The following is a 19,039-nucleotide window of genomic DNA, read 5'->3' on the forward strand; positions in this document are numbered from 1 at the left end:
TTTTTTTTCTGCTAGTTCATATTATTAATATCAGGTATTTCGATGTACACCTTCCAGCACATATACTTACTCCTTTTTGCTATTTTCCCACATTCCACTCTTTTCTGCTTCTTATAGTACAATAATCAATCTTATAATCTTCCCAGATGGAGCGCACTTGCCGTGTTTGCCGTTGTGAGGGAACACCGTCTCAACCATTATTTCATCCTTGTAAATGTCGAGGTTCAATCAAGTATATCCATCAAGAGTGTCTACAATTTTGGCTTGATCATTCCCATAAGGACTCCTGTGATATCTGTAATTCCAAATTCCACTTCAAAACAATCTATGATGAACCGGTTCCCTCGAGAATCCCATTTAAGTTGTTGTTGCGTACAGTTTTAAAAAGTTTCATAAAGTGGCAATATATAGTGGTCAAATATTCGTTGATGCTGGCATGTGCAGCCTTTGAATTCCCACTGGTTATATCTGCAGTCGATCAAATAATAAATTGGCAGTTAGGTGTTCCCATTCCAGAAAACGCCAGAGCTTCTTTAATTTTTGGAGATTTGGCCAAGCCTTCAATCATAGGCTTTTTGGGATCATTAAAAAGTGGCACAGTTATTGCTCTTACATATGCAGTGATACTTATTGGTATGGTCATGATTCAAAATTCATTTGTTGGTGATGAGGGTTTCCAAAAAATCATCAATAAAAAAATCGGTATGGAGCCAAAAAGGTTCAAATTGGAAAAATTACTGGAGCAACATAGAAAGAGAGAGATGGAGAGATTAAAGAGACAAGAAACTATTCATAGGTTGCTGGAACTATCATATGCTCAACAGGGAATATCCGATGGTCAACCTCTGACCGCCAGTGACCTGCAAAGGATGAGAGACTATTGCATCGAGAAGGTTCATGAATTCAGTGGTTCTCATGAGTTTGACAGTGATTCATTCCTAGAATTGTTGCCTTTTTTGGAAAATTTTAACCCTGTCCAAGTTCCTCCATCAATGGATGAAGTTTCTCAGTTTAAAATGATCGACAGAAAAATCCGAATGGCAGAGATCAACAGAGAAACCGGAATAAGTGACGCAGACGAAGACTTTGATTCCATTGTTGCTGATCTGGCTGATGCTGTAAGAAGTGATACTAATGCAGGTGCTCCTGCTCCGAGATTGAGAGCTGAACGGCCTGAACATCCTTTCCGTGCAAATGAGGCGTTGATGGATGTTGGTGTGCGAGAATTTCAGGCAAACAACCAGCAGCAGGTTGATGTGGAACCTCTGGCGGAGCAAGGCATTTGGGATGGTCCAAAGAATATCACATTTATTTTTCAATTGACCATTTTGTCTAATTTGGTAGCAATTATTGTCTTGGTTGCGTTCAAGCTGATTCCTTCATACGTTGGCCTATTTTTTCTATCCTCAATCCACTATCTTTGCAAACCAGTTGTTACTGCGATTCACAATTATGTCTATCCTCATATTCACTTGAGATTGGATTACAAATTTCCACTAGTGGTTGATCTTTTTGTTGCCTTCATAACAAGAAATACTAAAAAAATGGTATTGGCTTACGAAAACTCGATAAATTTTACTCCAACATCATCCACATTGGAACGTTTGCTGGTACAATTTTCTGGGTTTGCCTTTTTTGGTATCCTGATTGCACTTGTTATGAAGAAAATGGAAAATAGTTGTACTGAAAATAATCCTTTAGATGGTCCTTACCGATTCATATATATTGTTTTACTACAAATAGTCTCCGTTGTTAAGGTTCTGGTTTTGATTGCAATTGAGTGGGCATTGTTCCCTTTGTTCTGTGGCACCCAAATCGAATTTGCACTGGCACCTATTTTTAATGCTGATATCTACAACTATAAGCTAGAACCGCCACTTTTAGGATTTAACATTTTTGGATTGCTACCAACCTGGATATTAGGCACATTCTTCATGTATTTTTTTGCGTCCTTTGTTTCGATGATTCGGGCTAAAATTCTAAGAACAGGCGTTTTATTCTTCATTAGGCCGTCTGATGACCCAAATATTCAGCTTGTCCATGATGCCTTAATGAGGCCTTTTGGTTTGCGTGTATCGAGAATTGCCTTATCTGGCGCAGTATATGCAATATATATTCACTTGGAATTCTCATTAGTGGCTTGGCTTTTGAGGGTTTGGACACCGATCTTACCATTTAGAAACAACACTTTCATTGATAGACTGACATTTGCTTCCATGTTTGTTGTTTGTGGATTTATGGAAAAGTTTTTCTTTAAGTATTGGTTGTTCACTTTTAAGTGGGCTTGCTCAAAGCTTAGAATATCATCATTCATGCTCAACGAAGATAACCCTGAGGAGCGGGGCAGAATTGTCTATAAGACATTTTTTGCAAGGTTGTCGAATCCTAAACCCGATTATTCCAAGCCTACCATGGATCCAAGGAAATATTTTGAAGAAAATCCGAATCAATTGGCCTGTTTTGTACCTGATGGTAATTACATTCGTGCACCTGATGATGATCATGTCTCAAGGAAGTTTGTTAAAACGTTGTTTGTGCCAGTTACAAAGTCTGATCAGTTATTGGAGCCAATTCCTGAAGTTGAAGATGACGAGGAAAAATTCAATCCTTACGGTGATGTAGATCCATTAGATGCAACTACTTATACTATTGTCTATCGTCCGCCACACTTCAAACAGAGAGTCTATTTATTCTTTGGTGTGCTATGGGTAAGCTCTATGATTTTCACAATGGGCTTATACATTTCAAATATCGCGATTGGCAAAACAATTGTCTCTCTAACTATCGGAAGGTTGCTAGACTTAGGACCCTGGTATACTGTGGACGCATATAGCATTTCGTTAACAATGCTTGTGTTGTCTCAATTACATCATTTACAGAGCCACGATTGGAAACAATGGAAGCAGCATATAATTGCAAGAATTAACGCACTCAGAGATAATAGAGTAGTCGTTTCTTCTTTGGAGCTTTTTAAAACCCAGTTTGTCTTGGTAATTGGTTTAGTTTTAGGTTCGTATCCTATTATTGGCCTATCGATTATCCACGATAACCTTCCATCCTTGACTTGGTTAGTGGCGTTATCAATGCTCCCGACTTTAGTCTCATATTGGAAGAATGACCGATCTAATATTAATAAATTATTCTACTCATCGCTAACGATTTTCTTTATCCGGTTGGGATTTTTACACTTGCAGATGAAATATATTGATGGTTTTGGTAATGTTATTGATCGGATATCTAATGCAGTAACCGTGCAGGAGATTATAAATATAGCAAAAAGTTCCAAGCTCATTCCCGATGGTTTCCTTACACATGCTTTATTATTAAAGCTATTCCCATCATCATCTTATACTTGGTTATTAACACCAAGAGAGTTTTTGAGTGCCGAGACGTACATTTATTTTATGATATGGACGTCAGTTTCTTTCTATATCACCTTTGGTTACATCTCAAAAATGTACAAAGATTTTGCAGAAAAGACCAAGGAAACATATTATAAAAACCAAAAGATTTTGTCTAATGCTGATGAAGATTAGATGAAGTCGTTTTCCTTTATATGTACATACACATATTTTACCCGTTCTATATAGATTCTATAAGATTGGCGTTGATGACGGCTGAGCATGTATAATTAAGTCATCCAGATTGTCTGTCTTGTCGATGCTGAGTCCTTCTTCATTGGCTATATGTAACATGCAAATAAAAAAGAAAGAAGTGGACAACTCGTTCCTTTCTTGGCCTTCATATCTCTCATATGTGTCTTTAACTATCTCTGACAGTCTTAGATCTGGGTGCAAACTTACTTGTTCTTGTGTTACATCCCATATGTTTTTCTTTAATGCACGTATGTTTATCTTTTTCGACCTCCGTTCATAATGGATTTGATCCTGATGCCACGAGCTAGATTTGCGTGCAGGAATAGTCTCTGTTTTAGCACCCGGTGTTGATTGTGATTGTGACTGTAAATTATCCTCCATTGGTGCATCAAAATCGTACCCCCCAGCATCAAATTCATTTGCAAAATCAGGAAGATTATCTTCATGTGGACTTTCCTTTTTACCACCACTGTCAGTTTTATCCATGACATCGTACAAAAAGTCAGCAACATCCTCATCAATTTCTTCCGAAGGCATAACTTCTTTGTCGTTATATTTAGCAGCCCAAAATTCTCTGTCTGCGTATAGCGCAGCTCTTGAAGAGGTGGACTTTTTTGTGAATATGTTCCTGAATCTTCTTTTAGGTTTAATAAATGCAGTAACTAATCGCTCGGAACTCCACGTCTTTTCGTCAGGTATTGTAGTTAATTCGACATTGACCCTGTTTAAGGGAACTGGCTTTGCGTTCCTTTGCACAAATAAAACGTTCGAGTTGCTGTCTGGGGTATCATTCATAAAATCAATAACATATTGCGATTTCTCAGGTTTCTGAGCTACTTTCTTGTGTTTCTGGAGTACCGTTCCGTTTCCTTTCTCTGTATTCTCAGTTTCTCCGGCAACTTTGGATGATGATATGACACCTGATTTGGAATTCAAAGTACGAATTTTCCAATAACTTTGTCTTTTTCTGGAGTTCCCTCGTTTATCCAACTCTTTCATAAGTAAGGTTTCCTTCTTTATTATATCCTCGACGTTGTAAGACTCTTCATCAATATCCATTTGACCATTGCCAAAACTAACTTCATCACCAACACCATTCAGACCCGAATTATATTCCGTATCCTCAGGTAAATCAAATGATACGGCTTCGTTATTGATACCATTATTGCCTTGATTCGGATCGTTCAGATCAAAATTATCAATGTCATAATCATATTCAACTTTAAATTCTGGAAACTCATCACTCTCTTCTTTCAAGTCTTGTGCTCTCCGTTCATTTAGCTTATTCAGGTATTCCGTACCATAATCTAAATTTTCGACACTTGACTTGATATCCTTTATTTCGTCACATATGGTGGCATTCTGAAATTCTCCGCTTTCAATAGTGGGTCTGAAGCTGTCTATCAAGTTCAATATCTGAACATCATTTTCGATCTTAAAGGTGGGATCCGCTTTGGGATCCGTCACATTCATTTTTTTTTCAGATTGATCAGAATCTTTACCTTCATCTTTTATATTCAAAAAGGATTTTTCCAATTCATCATCTTCAGTTTTTATCATTGAAGTTTCTCCAATTTTGGTCATTTCTTCGTCCTCTTCTACAGAGACAACCGTTGCTGTATTAAAAGCATCATCTAGCATCACCTTACCATTACTTTTCATTCTCGAGGTGTTTAGTAGTAGTGATTTTGCACCACCTTCATCAAACTCTGATAATAATTTACGAACAACCGGGTCAGTAGTTGTGTTTTGTTGGATTAGCCCTGTCATTCTAGTAATGCTACCCAATATTTCCTCCGTCTTCTTGGTATTTTTTTTCTTCGTAGCATCAATATAGTCATCGTCATAATCATCATCATCAGCATCATTTTCGTCGTCACTGTTATGCACATTTCTCTTCCTCTTCCCCTCCCCCTCTTTCTCGTTACTGAAAAAATCAACCAGCTCATAGGTATCTTTGGCAACTAAGTCAACTCTTTTAGATATGACTTTCATACATCCGTCTAATGTTGTAGAGGCAACATGAAAATCAATGCTAACACCATCCATCGACCTCATATGATTCATGTCATAGAAGTAGTCTATAATGGGAACTTTCCAAGTGTTGTCATTTGTGATTTTATTGTTGGTAACTAGCTTGATGTTCTCTTCAAACCCCTCCTTTGTTAATATCTGTAGCTCACCATCGTCTTCACCGTCATCGTCCAAAATAGATCTCGGTTGTTGTGTTTGTGTTTGTGTCTGTTGTGATCCTTCTTCTTGAGGGATAAACTTCGATGCAACCGTACCCATAGTACGTTTGGGGGCTATCAATGATTTCCCTGATCCATTTCTCCGCTTGTATCCTTTTGGACGTTTTATCTTTTCCATTTTTTCTATGGCTTGGAGTAAAATAGTCTATTTTTTGCAAAATGTTCAATGTTTCTGTTTTGTCGAATCAATAAACTATGGTTCCTTACAGATGCGTGTTTATAAACCGCATAAAAAAGAACAAAAAGCGAAAAACAACAAAAATAAAAACATGGGATCTTCACGCTAATTTTTTTTTGATTTCACCACCTTTGATTTGTTTTCAAATTCTCAATCTGTTCCCTTCAGGTATTGTGCTCACGACTTTGATTACCAGTAAGCCCTCTTTGCTTATACAACCCGAAGACGATGGACACAGCTGACGAATTTGCAAGTGCGGCTACTATCAAAAAGATTTTTACCAGATTACAAAAGAACGCTGCCAACAAACAATGTTTTGACTGTCAAGCAAAAAACCCGACTTGGACATCAATTCCATTTGGTATTTTTGTATGTTTACAATGTAGTGCAAACCATAGAAATATGGGTGTTCATATTTCTTTTGTGAAGTCTTCTACACTGGATACCAAATGGACAAACAAACAATTGAGGAGTATGAAATGCGGTGGTAATGATCGTTTCAAAGAATACGTTATTAAAAACGGCGGTTCGCAAATGTTGACCAATCACGATATGGTTCAGTTATATAGCTCACCAACAGGTGCCAACTATAAAGAGACGCTCGAGAAGAGGGTCATCAATGATTTTGCTAGGCATGAGGACATCTTAGAATGGGATGACGGTGTCCAAGAAGATCAGGAGGAAAGCGCAGCTTCTTCCAGTAATGATGACTTTTTCTCGAAATGGGATAAACCAACAAATACACCATCACCATTAGGATCTCGACCAATTACGCCACTCAACAATAGCTCAACCAGCTTGAACAGCAAGCCTGAAAAGAAAGCTGCGCCAGTTAGAAGAGTTATCAATAAGAGCGTTGGAGGAGGCGGCGGGGCACTTTCATTGGGTAAGAAGAATATTTTAGCTTCGAATTCCTCCAATAAAAAGAAATTGAACATTAAGAAGGTTACTTCTGATGATGTTGATTTTGATGAATTCGAAAAGGAGGCAAAGAAAGAGGAACAAGAGGTCAAGAGTTTAGGATATAATCCAAACAAGGAAGACGTAAAGACTACTGCTCCAATAAACGATACCAAAGGACCTGCATCCATTTTCAATAAGGGAAATTCCGGGGAGGAAGCTAGGAAGTCTTCCTTGTCTTTGTCTCCTAATGGTGGTGACACACAATCCAAGAAGGTTGAAATTGATAATACCAGACAGAGTTTTGCAAAGCTAGGTTTTGGTATGACTGCATCGAAGGCAGCAGCTCAGGACACAAATGCTGGGAAGAAGTACAAGGACGTTGAATATACAGGTGAGGTTGCCAAGAGGTTTGGCTCTCAAAAGGGTATTTCGTCAGACCAATTCTATGGTACTGGTAGCTACGACGAAACCAAGGCAGCTGAAGCACGCTCTAAATTACAGAACTTTTCTAATGCACAGTCTATTTCCTCCTCAGACTATTACGGCGAGGATGATGTTCAACAATTCAGAGCTAATCGTGGTGGCGATTTAGAGAGTCAAGTGATGGAATTTGCCGAGAAATATATGGGCGATGACCTCAATGTTCTAAAAGGTGCGTTGGAGGAAGGTGCTGAAAAGTTGGGAGGCTACCTACGTGATGTTCTTAGAAACTGATTGAACACGTATATCTGGATAAGTAAGCATTGTATTTCAGCGATTTTAGATCGGCTCTTAATTAAGAGAGTCAGTAATACCTGTAATATAAACATTCTCACATCTATTGTGCCCCCTAAAATAGTAATGATAGTAAACTCTCGGAAACTCTATGTCATGCGGTATTAAGAGTGAGACCGTTGAGAAAAAAAATCATGCAATTTTCCTGAAACGTTAGTGCTATGATACATTCTTTTTAAGTTCAACCTATTTATTTTGGTACATTGAGACAATGCCATCAGTAGCAGTTATAGGATCAGGATTGGTTGGATGTCTTACAGCGTTAGCGCTAGGACATCGTGGACATGAGGTTACATTGGTTGACATGAGGCCAGACCCAAGATTGGCTGATAAATCCGAGAAGAATTTAAGATCAATCAATTTAGCTGTCAGTGACCGTGGCATCCGTGCGTTGAAATTTGTGGATCCCAATATGGCGGAGAGAGTCTTAGATGGGATTATCCCAATGTATGGTCGTATGATTCACCCATTGAATGGTGAACCAGAAAGTCAGATATACGGTTTATTTGGTGAGAGTATCAATTCTATTGATAGGGCAAAATTGAATGAAAACCTGCTGGATGAGATTGAGATGTTCAACAAAGGGAGTGATAAGCCGATCAAGTTGGTTTTCAACAAGAAAACTGAAAAGATATCTTTCAAAAATGGGTTAGCACAAGTTGATGGTGAAACTTTTGATTTTGTTGTTGGATGTGATGGTTCATATTCCAATACACGTTATCAAATGCAAAAATATGTTAGAATGAACTATAGCCAAGAATACATTGATAAATGTTATTTGGAGTTGTACATTCCGCCTGGGCCAAATGGGAGCTTCTCTATTGATGCTAATCATCTACATATCTGGCCACGTAAAGAGTTTATGTTGATTGCTTTGGCAAATAGTGATGGTTCATTTACATCAACTTTTTTTGGGCCATGGGGATTAACGGAGTCACTGAATAAACGGGAGACGATTGAAGATTTCTTTACAAGGAATTTTCCTGATGCAGTGGAACTTATTGGTATAGATAATATTGTCAATGTGTTTTTAAAGAACCCAAAGGGTGCACTCATGCAAGTTACGTGCAACAAGTACAACTATGAAGATAAATGTATTATCCTTGGAGACGCATCACATTCTATGGTTCCATTCTATGGGCAAGGTATGAACTGCGGATTTGAAGATGTTCGTATACTTATGGAATTACTTGATAGTAAGCCAACACGCAGAGAGGCATTTGACGAGTATACTAGAGCCAGACATGAAGACTTGAAGTCGATTCTTAAGCTTGCCCTTGACAACTATAGAGAAATGTCTACAAAAGTCATTTCCTCTGCATACTTGTTCAGGAAAACCCTGGATGGTATTTTGGGCCGTATGATTCCATCTTTGTGGGTACCAATGTACACCATGGTTTCATTCCGTGGCGACATTCCGTACAGGGAGTGTATTAGAAGAGAGAGGAGACAAACCCGGATCTTAAAGGCCATCGAATGGAGTGTCATTGCTACTATTGGTATTTCTGCCTACTGTAAATGGAGAAAAAACTAATGCCTATTACATATAGAAAAATATATGTATATGTATGTATGTATGTATTTATATATACATGAGTATACATACAGTTTGATAAACAAAAACCTGCTCAACTAATGATCTAGTAAAATGTGAGAGAGTATAACAATACCCGACCATGAGTGTGAATGGTCCATATTTTCATCTCCGTCGGTTATATAAGGAACAGAACAGATGTCTCTGACCTACAAAAACTCTGACTACCAAGAGTATGGACTCCCACCAACTTTGGGAACACCACATCACTCGCATATGTACTCAATCTATCCCCATGAACTAATTTGCAACCAAAAGAGTCATTCCAGTAATCAGGTCAGTTATTGTCAAAGATAACAGTAGATAGATAACTGTTGAGCCACCCAACTAGAAATAGAACAAGACACGCCGGAAATTCCCCTTTTAAGCAGTCACCGGTGCCGGTCAACGCGCCCAAATTGGAAATTCCCGGTACCGGATTGGCTGATGTTCATTTTCTGAGAGAATAACAAATTCTATTTTTTGTGATTTTTTTTTCCAGACAGAAGATAAATTTCATATATAAGGCCTGTGATCCCCAGTTAGCCGTTTAAGGTGTTGGTCAATTGTCAATATCTGTATATCTGATAATCAATCAACTATATACTCATTGCTTAATCATAACAATGTCCACTCTATATGACAAGGTTTTCGCTGACCATGTGGTCCACACGGATGAATCCGGTTCCACGCTTATATATATTGACAGACATTTAGTCCACGAAGTCACTTCTCCTCAGGCTTTCGAAGGTCTAACAACCGCAGGCAGATCAGTCAGAAGACCAGATTGCACATTGGTTACTGTTGACCATAACATTCCAACGATTTCAAGAAAGAACTTCAAAAATGTCTCCACTTTCATTGAACAAGAAGACTCCAGATTACAAGTTGAAACTTTAGAACAAAACGTCAAAGATTTCAATCTTGCATATTTTGGCATGAGCGATGACAGGCAAGGTATTGTGCATGTTGTTGGTCCAGAACAAGGTTTCACCCTGCCAGGCACAACCGTAGTCTGTGGTGACTCTCATACTTCTACCCACGGTGCCTTTGGTGCTTTAGCTTTTGGTATTGGTACTTCTGAAGTTGAACATGTTCTAGCTACCCAAACCCTTATCCAAGCAAAATCGAAGAATATGTTAATCAGGATCGACGGGGATTTAAAGCCAGGTATTACGTCTAAGGATTTGGTTCTTCATGTGATTGGTGTTATTGGTACTGCTGGTGGTACCGGTTCTGTCATTGAATTTGCAGGTAAGGCAATCAGAGATTTGAGTATGGAGGCTAGAATGTCTATTTGTAATATGGCCATTGAAGCAGGTGCGCGTGCAGGTATGATTGCACCTGATCAGATTACATTTGACTATATTAAGGGAAGACCTCTAGCGCCACAAGGTGAAGAATGGGAAAAAGCCGTTAAATACTGGAAGACTCTCTATAGTGACGAAAATGCTAAATTCGATAAGGAAGTCATCATTAAGGCTGAAGATATTGTACCAACTATTACCTGGGGTAACTCACCTCAAGACGCGTTGCCAATTACTGGTAAAGTCCCAGATCCAAAAGATTTTAAGGATGATATTACCAGATCTGGTGTTGAAGCTGCCTTAGAATATATGGGCCTCACTGCAAATACTCCATTACAAGAAATTCCAATTGACAAGGTTTTTATTGGTTCTTGTACCAATTCTAGAATCGAGGATTTAAGAGAAGCGGCAAAGGTTGTTATCGGACACAAAAAGGCAGAAAATGTCAAATTAGCACTTGTTGTTCCAGGTTCAGGTTTGGTCAAGAAACAAGCTGAAAAGGAAGGTTTAGATAAGATTTTCCAAGCTGCTGGTTTTGAGTGGAGAGAAGCTGGTTGTTCTATGTGTCTTGGTATGAATCCAGATATCTTGGATCCACATGAGAGATGTGCTTCGACTTCTAACAGAAATTTCAGGGGTAGACAAGGTGCTCTAAGTAGGACACACTTAATGTCACCTGCAATGGCTGCAGCTGCAGGTATCGTTGGTCATTTCACCGATATCAGAAACTTCAAATATAATACATCTGATGCACCACAAGTTCAACTATCTTCAGGTAATGAAGAAGAAGATAAAGAATTGCAAGATGCACTTTATGAGCATGAAAAGGAACCTATTCAAACTGTAGATTCCAGTGAAGAAATCAATGATATCCCACCAAATCCGGCAAACGAACCCGAAACTGCAGCTGTTGGTGGTATTGAAAAGTTCACAATTTTAAAGTCAGTTGCTGCTCCAATGGAACGTGCAAACATCGATACTGATGCAATCATTCCAAAACAGTTTTTGAAAACTATTAAAAGAACAGGATTATCGAAAGGTCTTTTCTACGAGTCACGTTTTGTCAAGGACGCACAAGGCAATGATGTAGCAACCGATTTTGTTCTTAATGTGGCACCCTTTAACAAGGCGAATATCATTGTTTGTACAGGTGATAACTTTGGTTGTGGATCTTCAAGAGAACATGCTCCTTGGGCATTGAAAGATTTTGGTATTAAATCAATCATTGCACCTTCATTTGGTGATATTTTCTACAACAACTCTTTCAAAAATGGATTATTACCAATTAGATTGCCACAATCTATTATCCAAGAAAAAATATACCCGATCGCTAAGGCTGAAAAGGAAATTACTGTTGATCTAGTTAATCAACAAATTAGAGGACCAGATGATGAAGTTTTGGTTGAACACTTTGATGTTGAACCATTCAGGAAACATTGTTTAGTTAATGGATTAGACGATATTGGAATTACTTTAACAAAGAGCAAATTCATTGATGAATTTGAAGCACTAAGGAAGAATAAGTTTTCTTTTATTGAAATGGGTTCAAGAAAGTATATTCCTGTCAAAGGTGCGAAAAAATCACCATACGGTAATACTGCACAAGAATGGTAGTCTTCTTCTTTTGAAAAAAAAAAAGCATTTAGTATCTTCTGTATACACATATACAAACTAACACTTAAAATTATCTCCTTTACGCTCTATGTACTAGTAAATCTTTAAAGTTGTCTTTGTTTTCTAATGTCAATCCTTGTTCATTAGCTAAATGGAGTAAACAAATAAAGCAAAAACTTGTACTTAAATCCTGTTTTACTCGGGTATCATACTTTGATGAGACTTTTTCAACAATTTCCGTAAATTTCAAGGTCACTGCAGTCTTTTCATCATTTGATTTTCTCTTTCTACTGCTCTCAATTGAATCCCACAAATTATGTTTGAGTAGTCTAACATCAACTTTTTTGACACGTTTGTCATAAGGAATTGAATCATATTTGTTATTGCGTGGTTGGACAGGTTCATCAAACTCAAAGCCAACAGGGTCTTCAAAGACTGGATGGTCATTGACATCACTATTGTATTCATCCTCCAAAAATGGTTCACTTAGTATAGAATCATTTAATATCCTTTTTTGATAATTATCAGCAAAAAACTCTTCATTGGCTGGTAAGTTATCAGCGTCTCGATCTCCTAATATATCTTTGCCAATCAAATCTATATTTTTGAAATGCTGATCTTTTCTTCTCTTTAATAGTATAGTGTCTGCCAATTGTTTTGGTTTGAGAGTTAGATAAGCCAATTTTTTAGCTGAAAATGAAGAATCGTGGGGTAAAAGATGCTTATGATAATTATTTCGATCCCTTTCAGGAAGAAGAATATGTGATAGATAATCTGTGTTTTCAAAGTGGTCAAAATCACCATTGAAATCGATAATACATTTTTCTTTATCCGTTTTCTTAGTCTTTGTCTTGTGCTTCTTCTTCAACAAATGATTATAGTCTAATTGACGCCTTACGCGTGCAATTTTCCAATATAATTCCGATCGTGACCCAATATTATCATAAAGCTCAATTAATTTCAAATCCGGCTTCAAATCTTGCACCTCATTAACGATATTTTTGGGATCAAACATTCTGTTGAGCATTTGATTAACTCCGCTATCATCAACATCATCAGAATCAAACACATCCATCAAAAGTGAATAATTAGTTCGTCGAGAGGTATTAGCATCAGCATCATTATTATCATCATCTGCATCACTGATTTCATCTATGTCATTATCCTCTTTTGATTCTGGTTCAAGTAATGGTAATGAGACATCCATCACAACATAGTCCGTCGAAATGGTCTCTATTTGATAACTTCGTCGTTGCTCCTCTTCCAAAAACGATACATCAAGCTCCTCAAGTTTGGAATTTACATCATCAATCTGTTCATTTTGTACTAAGCCCCAACTTGGACAAACAGTGGAATCATGCAATGAATTCCAATCAACCAAGGAGTGCAACCTTTCCCAGTCTATATTATCACTATTATTAGCACTACCATCTTTGTCATGATTCTTTTCACCGAAATTATTACCGTCTATACCATGAGTAATAACATCATTTTGATCAGTGACTATCCTACCAAATTTATCGATATGTAATAAGTTATTCAACATCCCTTTAGCGCCACCTTCATCAAACTCTACTATCAAGTTTTTAAACATGGGATCAATGATATGCCCTTTACCATCACGTAACTTTAATGAATCGAAAGAGTTGGCTAGATCCTTTTTTATTCGTTTCTTAGCTTTATGCGGTTTTTCAACTTCATCCAATGATTCTTCTTGCTGATTGTGATTAAGGGTATACAGTAGAACACCTGTATCATGCACCGCAGATTCCACACGGTTTGAATAGATACGCATGCAACCATCTAATGTTGCACTTGCTCTCTGGAAATTGATTGAATCACCATCTCTCAAAACATTGAAATCTGCAAAATAATCAATCAATGCCACATTCCATACATCTGAGGATGTTAGTTTGTTATCTGTAGCCAACTTGAGCAAACTCTCAAAAGTCTCCTTTTGATCGAGAGGCTCTGATGTTGACATACTTAGATGGCTCTTGTTTGTGACTACTTTAGAAGGCAGTGTTAATGTAATCACTGATAAAACACCTAGGATAAACTGGGGAGAAGAAAATATCTAGCGAATGTATAGTTTAAATGTTTACCTGATTGCATAAATAAATATATATTTTTTCAGGTATTACAATAATTAAGGCAAATGCTCATCACTTTATACTTCCAATTCATTAGAAGGAGATTCATTTTTGTTTTTATTTATACCTACATATACCACAAGTACTAGGTTGTCTTATTGATCTAATGGATAGGAAAGTGGTCGAGATTGTGAAGTTTTTACTAGAGTTCACCCCTTTACTAACCTCCCCACCGGTCGATGGTAGTATACCAGAGATATATTTTATCTTTGTATCGTCCTCGTATTCAAAAGGTAAGGATAAAGTGTCCTGGTTGCAGTTCACCAGGTACTTGAAAATTATAGATGAGTTAGGTAATGGGGTGATTGAATGTGTACCTAGAAATTCATTAGGGAAAGTATATGATGATCCATTTCGATGCTTTGATCGAATTGCGTGGATCAACCAGCTAGCATTGGCACTATTATTGAGAACATCACAGAGGATGAATGACGCCAATCGCCCCAAAGAGGAGGAGAGGGTGAATAATGGGAATGAGATTGAGGTTGAGATACCAACTAGCAAGGAGGAGAAACTAAAATACGTGTTGGAGTTAATTGATGGCGAGCCACCAGTTAAATCGGAGAATGATATCTATCCAGTTAAAATCATAACCAACAAGAAACTGATCCCAAGGGATATCAATGACACGTACTCGTTAACAACACGTGGCTCTAGGCTAGAGCAGCTGGAGTATCTCTTGAACACTCCCTGTGCCTCACATGAGCTTCAAAGAGAAAGGTGTAGGTTAAGGACAACCAAGAAACCATTCTATGAATGCTGTGAAGATGTTGAGCATGCCCAAATACTAAGTGGTTTGACTACATTTGATAAGAATACGAGTTACTGTAGGTTGCACCAAGAGAAGGCGAAAAAGTTAAGAAATGATGTGGTCAAATGTCATGAGAGGAAAATGCATTTTATACCTATAATACAGAGTCAAACCGACGTCAAACTAGGTGATTGTTCATATTTGGATACTTGTCATAAAATGGCATCATGTCGGTATGTCCATTATGGGCAACTAATGCCTCGTAGTTTCCAAATGACCAATGAGAGTGACTTAGATGGAATCACGTTGAAGGAGACCCCAAAAGTAGAAGCCACAAATACCAAATGCGATTGTGATTATTCTGATGAAGATAATATCGATGTTAATGTTGATGATATTAATCATTATAATTGTTATAATAGTAATAACAATGGAGTCAACAACTATGTCGGTGTGAATTTCAAAGTTAATGTTGATGACAATGAAGTTAATGACCAGCAAGAGATTGAAATTAACGAGAATATACGTGTATGGGACTATACTAGGGGTGAACCAACATGTACATTTCTCAAGCCTGAACTTCCAGCACAATGGATCAATGTGGATCTTACCAAGATCGACCTATCCATCTTAGGGACTGACTACGGAATAGTTATAGCTGATCCCAGCTGGACAATACACATGAACCTCAACTACTCCTCTATGCGAGATGAGGAACTAGCCCGACTACGTATTGACAAGCTCCAACGGGAAGGACTTTTATTACTCTGGGTTACTGGAAGGACCCTTGAAACGGGCAAGCGATATTTGGAGAAATGGGGGTATACACTATGCAACGAGATAACATGGATTAAGACGTCACAGTTGGTGAGGACCATCTCAACGGGGAGGACTGGCCACTGGCTCAACCACAGTAAGGAGCATCTTCTTGTTGGTAATAAAGGCTCAATTGTTGCCAAATGGCTCAGCACAGGAGGAGATCCACAAATACTTGTTGCCTCAACTAGGGAAACGAGCCGCAAACCTGATGAAGTTTATGGACTCTGTGAGAGGCTTGCTGGTTCGAACGGTGTTCGGAAACTCGAGCTCTTTGGACGTTCACACAATATTAGGAAAGGATGGATAACTGTAGGGAACCAGGTGGACGGTGCACGGGTGCTGAGTGCTGAATTACGTAAACAATTAAATGGTGGAATTAGTTGCATTGCTAGTACTAATGAGGTGTAAGTGTACAATAGAGTACACTGTACTACAATATAATGTGCTCCGATACAATAGGGATTGACAATGTACGATTTCAGGTATAGTATACCATCGTAAACTGCAAGACATAAGGAAATTTATGTTATTTTTCACTTTTTACTAAATTTGCTATTGAGGGAGCCGCAGCCAATGAGAGGAGAGAAGCTTAGGACTTCCCCCCCCCCCTTGTTACTGGATTTGGAAGGGTTTTTCTTTTTATGCTAATTTTTCTCATTTTTGGTGGATGTTTGCAAAATGCGGATTGTGAGATGATTGGGGGGTTGGGGGAGGATGGAAGTAGTATTGGATGATTATTGGGATCTTCAATTCACACCATTTCACTGGATTGTAAGCTTGCATTTCTTGGTTGATACACCAATTTGAAGTTTTTTTTTATTTCCCTGCTCTGATTCCCTCTTGTACCATCTAAATACACCGCATCGTTGTCAACATGTACAGAACTACCCTTAGACAAGCTAGAACCATTGGCAGAAGATTCCAATCAACAAACCCAAACTTAGACAAGCCAGCATTTGTTGCGGATCCTGCAAAGGCTGCTGAATTCAAGAAACACCTTGAAGCTGTCGAGCACCACGCATCTGGCTCTTCTTCCAACTGGAAGAAGGTCTCCTTGTTCCTTGCTGCTCCAATCATTGCAGCAACTGCCATCAACACCTACTTTGTTGAAGCCGAACACGCTCACCACAGAGAACACAACAAGCATTTGTCCGATGAAGAATGGCCTGTCAAGCCATATCCTTACTTGAACGTTAGAAGAGTCGATTTTTTCTGGGGTGACGGTGACAAGACTCTCTTCTGGAACTCTGACTGTAACAGACACATCAAATAAACTTCCCCACTAATATAAAATAAATCAGGTATCATAGATTGAACTATTAAAATCTCATTCATTGCTAATTTTATTTCCTTTATATTCGAAAAAATATTTATATCACACTTACTTACCAATCAATTACTTAACCAACTAATTGACGCTACCAGACTCACTGACCAACCACGTCTCTAGGTTGCTGATCTACTTAGTCCAGTCTCATAAATCCTTTAGTCATTTCTTTATTAGTAAATATGTATATATTTATGGTGTTATATATTCATGCCTTACAATGCAGAGAAAATATACAAATTATTAGTGGCTGCAATGGCAACTGAATTCTCATGTGGATGCCAACTGGAATGCAAGATGCTCTTCTTGAAATCTATCAATTCACCGTCCAGTTTATTGATTCCACCGTTATTATTACTGTTGTTATTGGTATTGCTATTATTATTTCCGCTGCTTGAGCCTAGCATGCCTTTCCTCTTGGTGTTTTTCTTGTTTTTGAATGCACTCTTATCTGCCTGCAAGAGAACCTCACTCTCTGGTTCGTCCGATTCAGGACCAACAACATTCTCATAAATCATAAAATTATTGTTATATGACCCTGTCATGATTGATTTGTTATCACCACTGAATTGAACTTCAAATTTGTCAAATATCGCATCATTCTCGTACGTATCACACAATCTCTCCCTCAATTGCTCGTGGATATTGATGGTCTTAATAGGCTCTGTTTCCATATTGATATCCCAGATCTTGACTGTCATATAATCTCTACTGGCAATATATCTACCATTTGGACTGAACTTAACGTCGCTTATCGAAGACGTAATTTCAGTGAAAAAATTGTGATTTGATGGGTCGATATATTCTTCAAATATCTTTACATGGTTATCACACAATGAATTCATTCTCATATCGTTCAATTTGATCATGCCCTTACTTGAGGAGTACATAAACAAATTGCAATCAATCGGATGGAACTCACTGCTTGTAATAACTTCGGTCAACTCCTCCATATTGGTAGGCTTGATATCGACTATATTGAAGCTTTGATCCTCAATACCTAAATTCCATAAATTGATCCGCAAATCATCACTTGATATAAAGGTCTCCTCATCTGAATTAACACTAATTGAATTAATATGATAAGCATGTGCATTAGCATAGACTTTCTTCGGCTGAGCTGCTATAATAGTGTCATGATATGTTAATCTTGGCAATTTCAATGATTCCATAAATGGATTACTTATTAAGTTGGGATTTGTTTGAAATTTTTCTAACTGGTTATTGATATTGGTGGTCGATTCGTTACTCATATTCAAATTCAAATTGTTATGGTTATTTTCACTGACAATCTTAATTTGTTTGTCAAAGACTTTCCATAGTTTAATAGTTTTGTCGTTTGTACTTAACAAAAATTTACTCTCGTTTGACCTCTTCAACCATTTGATCTTATTGATTTTCTCCTCAATCTCAAGGGATTTCAAGTAATCAAACTCGGCATCATGACTCTGGAATTCAGTATAGAATTTGTACTCACATGTTTTCTTGTTCTCATTCCTCTCAAATAATACAACTCTGCCTCCCCTATCACCGGTTGCTAAGAAATCACCAGTATGATCAAATTCAACTGTCGATATAATATCAGCTTCGGTGATATTCTCAATGTCTCCCTTGTCACCAAAACATTGGCTGAACTTCCAATTTGTTTCTTGTTTGCTCATTGTCTCGCCACGGTGTACAATTAGTTCTTCTGCTGGATGGATGCTTAAAATAAAACAATCTAATCTTCAATTTTTGCCCGTAAGTTGTCTCTCCGATGATATTAAAGATACAATGATGCAATGATATATCA

The 19,039-nt window shown here is 37.8% G+C and overlaps 9 protein-coding genes across 9 annotated transcripts; 6 read left to right on the plus strand and 3 right to left on the minus strand.

Annotated features, from left to right (window-relative positions):
- Positions 1 to 146: 146 nt before the first annotated feature.
- On the plus strand, positions 147 to 3,536 carry C5L36_0B05980 (uncharacterized protein; the record flags this gene model as incomplete). Its single annotated transcript, XM_029464970.1, has 1 exon — positions 147 to 3,536. The coding sequence occupies one exon, from the start codon at positions 147 to 149 to the stop codon at positions 3,534 to 3,536; it is 3,390 nt and encodes a 1,129-aa protein (XP_029320829.1).
- Positions 3,537 to 3,593: 57 nt separating this feature from the next.
- On the minus strand, positions 3,594 to 5,966 carry C5L36_0B05990 (uncharacterized protein; the record flags this gene model as incomplete). Its single annotated transcript, XM_029464971.1, has 1 exon — positions 3,594 to 5,966. The coding sequence occupies one exon, from the start codon at positions 5,964 to 5,966 to the stop codon at positions 3,594 to 3,596; it is 2,373 nt and encodes a 790-aa protein (XP_029320830.1).
- Positions 5,967 to 6,254: 288 nt separating this feature from the next.
- On the plus strand, positions 6,255 to 7,643 carry C5L36_0B06000 (uncharacterized protein; the record flags this gene model as incomplete). Its single annotated transcript, XM_029464972.1, has 1 exon — positions 6,255 to 7,643. The coding sequence occupies one exon, from the start codon at positions 6,255 to 6,257 to the stop codon at positions 7,641 to 7,643; it is 1,389 nt and encodes a 462-aa protein (XP_029320831.1).
- A 271-nt stretch (positions 7,644 to 7,914) lies between these two features.
- C5L36_0B06010 (uncharacterized protein) lies at positions 7,915 to 9,237 on the plus strand (the record flags this gene model as incomplete). Its single annotated transcript, XM_029464973.1, has 1 exon — positions 7,915 to 9,237. One exon carries the CDS (start codon positions 7,915 to 7,917, stop codon positions 9,235 to 9,237), a length of 1,323 nt encoding a protein of 440 aa, XP_029320832.1.
- A 665-nt stretch (positions 9,238 to 9,902) lies between these two features.
- On the plus strand, positions 9,903 to 12,197 carry C5L36_0B06020 (uncharacterized protein; the record flags this gene model as incomplete). The annotated part of the gene is made up of 1 exon (XM_029464974.1): positions 9,903 to 12,197. The coding sequence occupies one exon, from the start codon at positions 9,903 to 9,905 to the stop codon at positions 12,195 to 12,197; it is 2,295 nt and encodes a 764-aa protein (XP_029320833.1).
- Positions 12,198 to 12,276: 79 nt separating this feature from the next.
- On the minus strand, positions 12,277 to 14,181 carry C5L36_0B06030 (uncharacterized protein; the record flags this gene model as incomplete). Its single annotated transcript, XM_029464975.1, has 1 exon — positions 12,277 to 14,181. One exon carries the CDS (start codon positions 14,179 to 14,181, stop codon positions 12,277 to 12,279), a length of 1,905 nt encoding a protein of 634 aa, XP_029320834.1.
- A 275-nt stretch (positions 14,182 to 14,456) lies between these two features.
- C5L36_0B06040 (uncharacterized protein) lies at positions 14,457 to 16,328 on the plus strand (the record flags this gene model as incomplete). Its single annotated transcript, XM_029464976.1, has 1 exon — positions 14,457 to 16,328. The coding sequence occupies one exon, from the start codon at positions 14,457 to 14,459 to the stop codon at positions 16,326 to 16,328; it is 1,872 nt and encodes a 623-aa protein (XP_029320835.1).
- A 466-nt stretch (positions 16,329 to 16,794) lies between these two features.
- Positions 16,795 to 17,193, plus strand: C5L36_0B06050 (uncharacterized protein; the record flags this gene model as incomplete). The annotated part of the gene is made up of 1 exon (XM_029464977.1): positions 16,795 to 17,193. The coding sequence occupies one exon, from the start codon at positions 16,795 to 16,797 to the stop codon at positions 17,191 to 17,193; it is 399 nt and encodes a 132-aa protein (XP_029320836.1).
- Positions 17,194 to 17,462: 269 nt separating this feature from the next.
- On the minus strand, positions 17,463 to 18,908 carry C5L36_0B06060 (uncharacterized protein; the record flags this gene model as incomplete). The annotated part of the gene is made up of 1 exon (XM_029464978.1): positions 17,463 to 18,908. One exon carries the CDS (start codon positions 18,906 to 18,908, stop codon positions 17,463 to 17,465), a length of 1,446 nt encoding a protein of 481 aa, XP_029320837.1.
- Between the last annotated feature and the right edge of the window lie 131 nt (positions 18,909 to 19,039).

The sequence above is a fragment of the Pichia kudriavzevii genome, chromosome 2 (assembly GCF_003054445.1).
Source record: "Pichia kudriavzevii chromosome 2, complete sequence".
Classification (NCBI taxonomy): domain Eukaryota; kingdom Fungi; phylum Ascomycota; class Pichiomycetes; order Pichiales; family Pichiaceae; genus Pichia; species Pichia kudriavzevii.